The sequence below is a fragment of the Mandrillus leucophaeus genome, unplaced genomic scaffold (assembly GCF_000951045.1).
Source record: "Mandrillus leucophaeus isolate KB7577 unplaced genomic scaffold, Mleu.le_1.0 Scaffold334, whole genome shotgun sequence".
Lineage (NCBI taxonomy): Eukaryota > Metazoa > Chordata > Mammalia > Primates > Cercopithecidae > Mandrillus > Mandrillus leucophaeus.
Window position 1 is genome coordinate 3,094,585 of NW_012103521.1, and position 12,212 is coordinate 3,106,796.

At 32.4% G+C, this 12,212-nt stretch overlaps 1 protein-coding gene across 2 annotated transcripts in view; it reads right to left on the reverse strand.

Moving 5' to 3' along the window:
* Window positions 1-12,212, reverse strand: part of METTL25 (methyltransferase like 25) — a 113,829-nt gene that overhangs the window by 18,264 nt on the left and 83,353 nt on the right. For both annotated transcript variants that reach the window (XM_011988662.1, XM_011988663.1), the window contains exon 9: window positions 457-550. In XM_011988662.1, coding sequence (XP_011844052.1) covers window positions 457-550 — 94 coding nt within the window. The remainder of the gene's footprint in view (window positions 1-456; window positions 551-12,212) is intronic.

Here is a 12,212-nt window from a genome sequence, read left to right on the forward strand (position 1 = left end):
TAATATGTTATCAATTATTAACTTGGGCCTCCTATGATATTACAACTTTTCAAGATTCTCCTATTTGAAGGCTTTTGAATTTAAGATTTTTAATTTTAATTAGTTATATAAGCTGTAAATAGATGCATTTCAAAATTAAAACCATTCTCTCTTGCTTTACTTCTAGTTCTCACTTGTACTGTTGTCCTGCTTTTTAATTCTATTTTGATTTGTAAATTGGCACATTTTTAACTCAAACTAAAAGAGGGAAACTCTCAGAGATACATGACAGTAAACTTTCTACAATGACAAGTAGGATAAACCGGAAAAAAGACGATGGAGGTCTGGTTTCAATATAATTTGGACCTCTTCACAAATGAGAGAAAAGTAGAAAGGAAACTATTTTGTATTCTCTCAATTCATTACAAAATAGAAGTCCTTCTGTCTTCTGAAAATAATGAGTCATCATATACTGACCTTGGACTCATCTAATCCAAGCTTCTTTAGAGACCGTCTGACATAATCCAGAAATGAAGAACATTTGGAATAAATTTTACCAACATGCCGATCACTGTAAAACAAAATTGAATAAATTTTTAGTTTTTCCAATGTAAATTTTAGATGATTTTAAATTCAATCATGAAATATTTTAAAATATTTTCTGTGGATATAGCACAAGATCCAAATGTGATCAAAATATAGTAATACTTTTAAGGACATTTTAAAGTTAAATGTTATATTCAGGATCTGCTTCTGATAATTCTTATAACATATAGCAGTGAAGGCTGTGAGAAAGAAGTTTTAAACACAGTATTAAAAAGCCTCATTTTTAACAGGAACTATTGGTCTTTCAAAAGTTTCCATTGTTATATGAAACACATTTGAGATTTACTGGCTCAATATTACAATGCACATCTCATGACAACACCTGTTAGTAGAGGCAATAATTCAACAGCTATGCAAAGAGAACTTCTTCAATACCAGCCATTGAGTAAGCCCCATATAATGAGATGGATCTGACTTGATCTCATTTATGCCGTGCAAATTCTTATTAATAATTTAAACAAAGTATCATGGGATGGTTTTGAATTTAAACAATACAATGTTAGAGTACCACATTTCACATTGTAATTTGGTTACAATTTAGGTGTAATGTAAAAATCAAGAGGATAAAAAAATTACGAATTATCAAAAACAAGGAATAAAGCCTCATTTACTCTTGGCAATATAAATATTAACACCTCTAATATTAATTAGACATAATGTTCTATCAATTCTTCCTTTAAAATATGTTTAAAACATATTCCTTCAGATCAATTTCAAGACAACATCTCAATTCCACTTTTTATTACATCTTGTCCTTATTATTCCAACTATTTCCTAATTAAGACCTCTAAAACTAAGTCTCTCTTCTTTACTTCTTCCTACATGTTATTTTCTAAGAGCCTTTTTATTTTGTCACTTTTCTGCTCCAAAAGCTTTCTCAATACCTCTCCCATTTATTGGGATAAATTTAAAACTCCTTAAACAATCAGGGCCCACTATAACCACATTTCTCAAACGCATATCCCATTACATTCCAGTATTTAGTTTTTTCTCCTTATATCAGTCTACTAATTATTTCAGACTGTCTTCCACATTTCTGCCCTGGTACATTTGCTCATGCAGTTACCTCTTAATGGATTACACAGTTCCCCATGCTCTTCTACAGCTTGGTTGAACTGAAGTATTACTTTATGATAAAGTGTAAATGTACATGTTCTTTTTGGTAACATGACTAATAATCTTTTCTAATTTTGAATTTCTATAGCCCCTATGATTCTTCCATTCATTTGTTATTTATCACTGCCTTGATTTAATATTCACTTGAATAGGTATAAGTTCCAGGAGGCAGAAAATGTAGTTTTGTAGGTTTCTGTATCATTCTCAGACCCTACACATACAGAATCCTACACATACACATCATTCTCAGATCCTATACATCTTAGGTGTAACATATACCATATAATAGATATATATCTTATGTATCACAAAATAATTGATTTCACTGTGTAGTCAGGAAAACATGCCATTTAATATTAACTCCCTGCTGCTCAGCTTTAAAAAGTTGTTAAGCTTTGATTTTTTTTTTTTTTAATCCAAAAGGACAAGCACTTAAGTCTTTCCCATAAGCCAGTTATTCTGGCTCCAATTTTATACCATTCTTCACTGTCTTATGGAGTAGCTCTTGAGAAAAAGCATAGAATAGTACATATGAGGGTGGCTTCCAGTCAGACTGACTCTATCATCTATGAGTTTCTTGTTAATTAAAATGGGATATCAATAGCATTTACTTCACAGAGTCACTATGAGGATTAAATTTCATAACACATAGAAGGTGCTCAGAACTGAGCCATGATGTACACTGTTGTTGTTACTTTCATTAATATTGCTTTCATAATTACTGGAATTATAGTCTAGATTTTCCTTTTATTATACAGTTAAAAGACCCTGAGTAAAATGTTTCCAAATAAGTATTAAACATTTTAAGTGTAAGAGAGAATATAGTGTAAGTGTAGGTGGTATTGATTTGTTTCCTGGGTGTTGTCCTTCAGACTACTTGAAAATAAGAGAAACATTTTCAATTTTAATTTGGCCTTGTTTTAGTTTTCCTTTTCAAAATACACTACTTTTTACTGTTGCAAAATATCACAGTTTGTTTATTATAAAATTGCTTTTAGTGTGTTAAGCAGTAATTTGCTATATAAGACTTTTCCTTAAGTCCTTTGTTAATCTGTATTATTTCAGACTTGTTTTTAGCAATAACAGGAAAAAAATCACTCAACCAGTACTAGAAAGGTGATGATGTGATCATGTTACTTCATCTCTTTATGACATTGCCTCCTCAACAGCACTGGCATTCTCTTAGTTTCTTGAACACACAATGCTTTTAGCTACAAACACTATTCCTGGAACGCTATACTCTCAATTCCTTTGCTTTGGAAACACCAAACTCCTTCTTTCAGATCCTATCTCAGATATTGCTGCTTTAACTAAGCCTTTTCTGGCCCTCCAGAAGTTGGGCTCCTAACACAGAGAACTTTTCCTTCACATACTCTCTCTTGTTTCTCTGATCATCTCCCCTTTGATATTTTAAGCCAATGAATTCTCCAAAGGGGGTGAACACATCCAAAGGGAAAGAGAATATTAGATTTTTTATTTCTATGTTGTCTCTTTTAAATTTCAGTTTCTGAGTTTACAGTAAAATCTATACAATATGCTAGTGGAGAGACATGTATAACACTTATAAATAAATATTCATTTTTGCATGCATGCTTAGAAATGTTTCTTGACAGAGGTGTGAAGCGTAAAATTATGTTTGAGACTACTCTAATTAGCTGGAACACAGCTGTCTTGCTCGTGACAATATCCCCAGAACCTAGCATAATATCTCACACAGCAGGATCTCCATAAATGAATTAAATAATCTCTCTGTTAGTGGAAACAAATACATCTAGTTACACAATAAGAGAAAAATGCATTAATATAATAAATAGGTCTATCTATTATATTCAAGTATAATAGATAAGCATATAGGTAGGCTTAGTTATACAAATAAGTGTGACTTAAAATAGAGAGTTACTGAAGAAAGATGTAAGAAAAAGTGCAAAGTAAACAATACAAATAACAGTTAGTATTCATTTTGTTTACTATGTACCAGTAATTCTTATGTCCTTTGCTGCATTTACTCAATCAGTACAACAACCCCATGTGGTAGGTCCCATGATTATCCCCATTTTAAAGATTTTAAAGTAGACAGAGGTTAAACTTTCCAACATCTGACTTCATAATCTGGGATATTAACTATTAGTCTATATTATCTCCAGCATACTACTTGAATTGGATTCATACTCAATACTGTTAAACCGCAGATGAGGAATGGCCACGTCTGTGTTATAGGTAAACAGCAAAACAGATTCCATCCCACCCCAACCAAAGTGTGTGTATATATTCTTACAGAAAATCTATGCAGACCCTCCTGCTATAATCAAGGAAACAGAATTTTAGTGTTTTAGTGCAACTATGGGATACTAAATAATTCTAACAATTAAAAAATTATATGAGGGAATAGATGTCATAGAAAGAGATTTGTTCTTCCCAAGTCATTTATTGTTAGACTTATTGCCCAAACTCATCAGCAGTTAGGACCAGTCAGAAGTATGTTTATGATTTCTAAATGTTATACATGTTAATTAGGTTGCTTATTCATTCATTTTAAAAACATTTATTTAAATGTTGTATATGCATGATAGTGTAGTGGTTGGTACAGGTTTTGAACTAAAGACTGAAACAAGCTTGAATCCTCATTCTACCACTTATTAAACAACTTCTTTGCCTCTTCTTCATCATCAGTAGAATGGTGTTGTTAAATCTATCTCATAAGACTGAGGATAAAATAAAATATTCAATATACAGTGCATGGCTCAAGAAAAAAAGGATATTTTTCAGAAAACAGAAATGTCAGGTATAGCATTATTACCTCTATTAAGTATTATGAATCAGACTTCGGAACTTTTGGAAGTTAAAGGTTACTTTTGCATGATACGAGACCAATTTCTAGAAGTCTTGGTGTTTCATAAAGTGATCTTAAAAATAGTATCTGCAAAGTGAGTTTATGATATGGAATGCAATCTGCTCTTTTGTAGGTACAAGGAAAGGGAAATATTTCATTCATTAGTGTTTAGAAGGATCTATAGTTTCAAGGATAAATATTGTGATAAAAAATTATTTATTTATTCATTCATTTAATTTAGAAACAGGGTCTTGCTCTGTTGGCTAGGCAGGCGTGCAGTGGAATGATCATAGGTCACTGTAGCCATGAACTCCTTGGCTCAAGCAATTCTCCTGCTTCAGCTTCCTGAGTAGCTGAGACTATAGGTGTGAGCCACTGCACCTGCCTAAATACTGCAATTGTATTAGTTAAGCAACAGAAGAAAAAGAGGTAGGCCAAAGAATCTTTAAATGGAAAATAAAAGGGCAGAATAGGGTTATTCACAAAAGGAATATGGGGTGTGTTATATTTTTCAGTAGTGGCAGTCTTATTTATAAGACAGCATGCTACAAAAGAAAATTCACAAAAATCTTTATAGTTTCTTGAGAGTATCATTTATGGCATTATGGTCCAATAAAGTTTTACTCTTCATATTTAATAATTTAAAATAAAAACTTATAATTTCTTTATGTTGCCTCCATGTAGAAGTATTAATGTAACAACAGCTCAGACTAGAAGAAATTTTTTTTGTAACACATAGAGCCTTATGGGCACAGAAACTTCTGTCATTAAACGGACATGATAGAAAAGAATAAAAGGAGAGCAAAAATCATTCACCAAAGAGAAAAGATGTCACGCTGTGTTCCTAAGATAAACTGTTTACTGTAGTTAAAAGGAAATATTAACATTTAAAATACTAATATTTCAGAGGAATTCTCCAAAATATTTTATAGTTCCATATCAATATTTGTGATATTAAAGAAAATTATGACAAAATATTTATTTTGTTATTGTCATTTCCTTTGGAGTTGATAGGCAAAAAACACTTAAATCCCAAATGAGACCCTAGAAATCAGAAAAATTATTTTCATGATTTTCCTGTGTTTTTCAGAGTGGGCTCCACAAAACAGTGTTTAATTAAGTGTCTGTATATAATTGGGAGAAGAAAGATTGTATGAACAAGTAAGCATAGGTTTCAACAGAGTTAAAGAGATTTCTTTTAATAATAATAAAATATCACTCAGTATGTTCCAGGCATTGTTATAAGTACTTTATAGATTTTAACTTCATTTTCAAAACACCTTTTTGAGGTAGGTACTGTTATTAACCCCAATTTACAGATGGGAAAACTTAGGCAAAAAGATATAAAATGATATGCCAAGGACCATACTGCTATGATGCAGTGGGGATGCTGGGATTAGAAACCAGGCAGTAGAGGTCCTGTGCTTAGGTTCTTAATGGTGACACGCTGCGGTCTCTCACCAAACTGTTAGGAGTCTTTAAAATATAAATATGCACTTAAGTCTTTAAGAGGAGGATACTGCATGAAGCATTCGCTTTTAAGAAATTCTTGTCTTCCTACATATTTTCACAGAATCATTGCACTTTAGGACAACAATCTGGAGAACAGTTACAGAATAATCAAAATCTGATTTATCCTCTTTCAAAAGTTTTTCTAAAATACTCTGGAGTCGGGTTCTTTGGTTCTATTACTTGAAGTGAATGAAAGGAAACAAAAAATCATTTGAGATGGGAGATGATCAACAACACAAATAAATAAAACATGTACTATTAATATATTAGATAGTAGGAATAGCTGATGAAAAGTTTCAGGCAGAGAATGCGGCATAATCAAAGGCCCTGAGTACGGTAGTGTTTCTGTTATTTTCAAGGAACGTTAAAGAAATTAGTGTATCTGGCACAGACATGAACAAAGGGAAGAAGAGTAGAAATGAGGTCAGAGAAAAAATGAGGAGCCAGACGACATAAGGCTTTGCAGGTCACAGGAAAAACATTAGCTTTACTTCTGAGGTAAACAGAAGCCACTGGAAGATTGTGAGCAAGAGTCCACTTAAAAATATCAATGGGATCACTCTAGTTATTGTGTAGAGAATAGGCTATAGAGAGCAAAAGTAGAAGAGGGAGACCAACTAAGAAGTTATTACAACAATCTGGGTGAAAGATGATGGTGGCTTGGACCAGAGTGATGGTCCTGAGGATGGTGAAAAGTGATAAAAAAAAAAAATTAGATATATTCTGAAAGGAGAGGTTATAAAGCTGCTGAAGGTTTGAACCTAGGCAGAGAGAGACAGAAGAGTCAAGGATGCCTTAACAATTTCTGGTCTGAGTACCTGGAAGAATATGATTGTCATTAACAGGTGAATTTGGGATTCATCAGTATAGATGATACTTAAAGCCACCAGATGGGATGAAATCATGTATGTAGTAGGTATACACAGAAAAAAAAAAAAAAGCCACCTCAACAATTAGAGGTTTGAAAATGAGAAATCAGCAAGAAAACTAAAAACAGAACAAGAGAAAAACGTGAGTATATTGTGAGTCTTTCCCTAGCATATGAGAGAAAGAAGTGTTTCAATAAAGAGTGGAAAATTGGGTGCAATACTAACGGCAGGCAAAGTAAGAAGACTGAGAATGGATCATGCAATTTAACAACATAGAGTCATTCATGTTCCAGAAAAGGGTGATTTGCTGGAGTGATGGAAATAAAATCTTACTGAAACATGTTTAAGGGAAATGGGAAAGAAATTGTCAGTACTTTCAAGGAATTTTGCTGTAAAGGAAATAACCAACATAGGGCAGTGTGGTTAGAGGGGAAAATTGGGTACAAAGAGGATTTTTAGCATTTGTGCTCTTAACCACTATGATACACCATTTCATTTACTAAAACTGAAAACTGGTCATCAAAGAGCTCAGAAGGTAGTAGAGGAGTAGAAATACAATTAATTGTATTATCCAGGTTCAGTAAGAACAGTGAATCACAGCTAAAGTATTATAGGAGAACAGAAAAAGAAGAAAAGGAGAAAAGAAAGCTATCACAGAGATATCTTCTGAACTGGATTAAAAAAAAAAAACAAAAACAGAATTTCACCTTCCAGAGGTCCTGGAATGAAAGGATGGCAGAAATAGGGGGGAGAATATTCCAGGTAGAGAGAACAACTCCAAGAAAATAATGGCATGGGAAATGATGAATAATCTGGCATGCCAGGACAGTGTGCATGGACAACTGCTCATGGTGCACAGGAAGAATGTGATGATGGATTAGGCTGGAATGAAAATTAATAACAGATTTGAAATGGCCTTGAATGCCACCATAATAGTTTAGGTTTGGGCATAAAGAATTATTAGCAAAGATTTGAAAGTTAGAAAAGTGGCATGACTATTTGGGAAAGATAAATGATGAGAAGTTAAGAACAGATTAAAAAGGGCCCCTCTGTCAGAATAAAGCATGGTCAGCATGCTAAAAAGGGATCAGTATACTTTCTTTTAATAAAAGTGAATGCACTGGATCTAATTAAAATTCTACTCAAGTGAATCCAACAACACCCACATGCTTCTCCAAAAATGCAATTGTAAGAACATGGTTTACTTGTAACACTTTCCAAAGAAGCAACATTTTTGTGGGAGATTTTAGAGAAAGGTGAAGCAGAGGTATACTAAATAAATGAAAACAAACACATGCAGGACAGATTGTACCAAAATTCAGTTTCTCCATAATCACAAAATATTTAAGAAATTATTGTAACATTATTATTATTTTGTGCCTTTTGTATGCTAATACATATTGAAAGACTTAAAAGATCAACAACATAAAATTTTGCTGTAAATAGCTATCATTTAAGGGAGCTCCAAAAAATCTTCAAGTTATTTTTCAGTTTAAAAGATACCTTCCAATTTCAGCTGAACTACACATTATAGATTAAATTACTATCTTTAATTTTGTGAGATAGTTTTTAAGATCTGAGTTTTCACTTTCCTATTTGATTATAGCAAAATCACAATTAAAATTAAATTAAGTAACAATTATAGGTAGCAAAATACTATACATTTTTTGTATAGCTGTATACATTTCTTATTATGCAAGAGAATAATAAAGTGAAAAAAGTGTAAAAATTGGATTTTCCCTGTTTTCTTTCCAAGTGTTTTAAAAGAGATTTTTAATCCCTGAAATTCCTTCCTTGGCATTTTATTACCCTTAGAAAGTTTCTATTATAGATAAGAACTAATTATAAATAAATTTCTATAAATTATTGAGTTTTAGCATAAATGGGCTAAATCACAATTATAAATAATAAAGTTAAAATGTTATCTTTAAATCCCTGAAAAATGTTTACTTCTAACCTTAGGCTATATAAACAATTATACTTAAAGAACTTTCAGGATAATGTTTCAATTACTCTAAAACAGTATTATTACTGGAAGATGATTTATTTTAGCTAGCAAGAAAAATAAACAAAATGCGGAAGTAATTAAGTGACCTTATTTTCTGTCTTTATTACTATTGCTGACCAGTAATTCCAATTAAGTTAACCTTGATTTACAATGCTAATACAAAGAGCCTTGCAAATCAACTCATATTAAAAATATCTCAAAGGGAATTTACTATTAAAAGAAAGAATGGGATGGTGAAAACCTTTCTGGACTATGAATTTGGTCCTGATCCTGATTCTTTCAGGCTATATGACTTTAGACAAGCTTTTAACCACTTATTTTAATTTTTCTTATTATAATGAGGTGCCTATACTAGATACTGGGAGTATAATATGTGGCTCAACTGACTGTGGGGTATAGCCTGATAAAAGATTAATATTTTAGTGATACTAAACAAAAGCAATAAGTATTTACAAAATATCTGTAAGGCATAAAGAATATAAATAAAACAAACTCTTGCACCCAACACCAAACCTGAGAAATACATTACTAGAATTAAATACCTTGATTTCTATATGTACTTCTCCTCTTCCCTACCTTATCACTCTGCCTAATAATCCACTGTTCCCCTCAACTCCCACAGGAAACTATGATAATGAATCTTGTGTTTACCATACTTATGTTGTTTTTGCTTGTTTACCACATATTTATACTCCTAAATTATTCAGTTTTGCTCTTTTATGAATTATGTAAGTGGAACCATTTTACAGGAGTTTTTCTGAGATTTCAGTTAAAATTATATTCACAAGATTCAATCATATTGATGAATCTAGTTGTAATTCATACATTTTCATTGTGATATATAAAATACTTCTATATACATGAATATAAAACAATTTATCCATTCTTCTATTAATGAGCTTTTTCTTTCTGGATTCTTGCTCTTATAAATATTGCTGCTATTGAACAGTCTTGTAAAACTTTCCAGAAGCAGACATATAAGATTTTGTCTAATATATATACTTAGGTGTAAAACTGCTGAGATATGTATATATATTTTCCATTTTATTAGATAATGCTAACTGGTTTTCATTTCATTGATCTTCCATGGGTGTTTTTCAGTCTCGATTTTATTTATTTATGCTCTGATCTTTACTATTTCTTTCTTTAGAATTTTGGATTTGGTTTTTGCTTTTCTAGTTCCTTGAGGTATACTATTAGGTCATTTATTTCAAGTTTTTCTACTTTTTTGATGTAGGTGTTTATTGCTATATACTCTGCTCTTAATATTTCTTTTGCTGAATCCTAAACAGTCTGGTATGTTGTCTTCATTTTCATTTGTTTCAAGAAATTTTAAGGTCAGCATGGTGGCTCATGCCTGTAATCCCAGCACTTTGGGAGGCCAAGGCAGGCAGATCACCTGAGGTCAGGAGTTCGAGACCAGCCTGGCCAACATAGTGAAACCCCATCTCTACTAAAAATACAAATATTAGCTGGGCGTGGTGGCGTACACCTGTAATCCCAGTTACCAGGGAGGCTGAGGCAGGAGAATAGCTTGAACCCGGGAAGCGGAGGTTGCAGTGAGTTGAGACTGTGCCATTGCACTCCAGCCTGGGCGACAGAGGCAGACTCTGTTTCAAAAAGAAAAAAATAAAATTTCCTTTTTAATTTCTTAATTGACCCACTGGTCATTCAGGGTCATGTTGTTTAATTTCCATGTATTTGTACAGTTTCCAAAGATTCTCATTATTGATTTCTGGGTTTATTCTACTGCAGTCAGAAATGATACTTCATATGATTTCTACTTTTTTGAATTGGTTGAGACTTGTTTTGTGGCTAACATATGATCCTGGGTAATGATCCATGTGCTAATGAAAAGAATATATATGCTGCAGCAATCGGATGAAATGGCCTGTAAATGTCAGTTAGGTCCAGTTGTTCTACAGTGTAGTTTAACACAAAGTTTCTTTGTTATATTTCTGTCTGGTTAATCGGTACATTACTAAAATTGGGGTGTTCAAGTCCCCCATTATTACTGTATTGCAATCTATCTCTCCCTTTAGATCTATTAATATTTGCTTTATATACTTTCATGCTCTGGTGCTGAGTGCATATATATTTACAATTGTTATATCCTGCTGAACTTATCTGATTATCATTATATAATGACCCCCTTTGTTTCTTTTGGCTTGAAGTCTATTTTATGTGATACAAGCACAGTTGACCCTTAAACAACACAGGGATTATAGGTGCCAACACCCTGTGCAGCAAAAAATTTGCATGTAACTGTTGACTACTCCAAAACTTAACTACTACTAGCCTACTTTTGACTGGAAGCTTTACCGATATCATAGTCAATTAAAACATATTTGTATTTTACAGAAAGTACAAGTTTTTTGCACAAGCTGTTATAGCTGCAGCAAAGGTGTCAGGAATTTCTTTTTCTCTTTTTACAGTAGTCCTTATGCTGGATTCATTTATCTTGAAATGGTGGGCAACCACAGCTGCAGACCTCAATCTATGGTACATATCAAGCAATTCAACTTTTTCTTGTAATGTCCTGACTTTTCTCTGCATATTGGGAGCACTTCCAGGATCACTAGTGGCACTTAATATGGATATCATGGTGGTGTTATTCAAGGTTTATGATACTGCCCTTAAGACAATGAAAAATAGACAAGAACTGTGAGAGATCACTTTTTACTGTGATACACAATCCATTGGAGAAACAAACTGATCACACAGAGATTTGCAACACACAGTGTTTTAAACGAATACTCGCAACACTTGAGCTCACTACAATGCCAATAAGAGGTGGCTACAAAATTATTACACTATATACTATAGCTAATTTAATGTGGCTATGATTTAATATTTCATATTTACATTAGTTTACATTTCTCTTGACTGTGCATAGTGCCACATATGGTCTGTTTGTGTGCATAAGTTTTTATATACATTCTGACTTTTATAATAGATTTGTATATATTGTATGGTAGTAAATGATAAACAATATGCATATATTTTGTTCATTCAAGATAGACCTCATTTTCTTTATTTTTTGATATTTTTAGGCTACTTGGTTTGTGTGCAAGTTTATTCAATTGTCACAAGTCTCAAATATATTTTCCAATATACTTATTTAAAAAATACTGCATATAAGTAGACCTGCACTTGGGTTTTGCTTTTCTAATTCCTGGAGGTATACTATTAGGTCATTTATCTCAAGTTTTTCTACTTTTCTTGATGTAGGTGTTATATACTTTGCTCTTAATATTTCTTTTGCTGAATTCTATAGAATATTGGTATATTC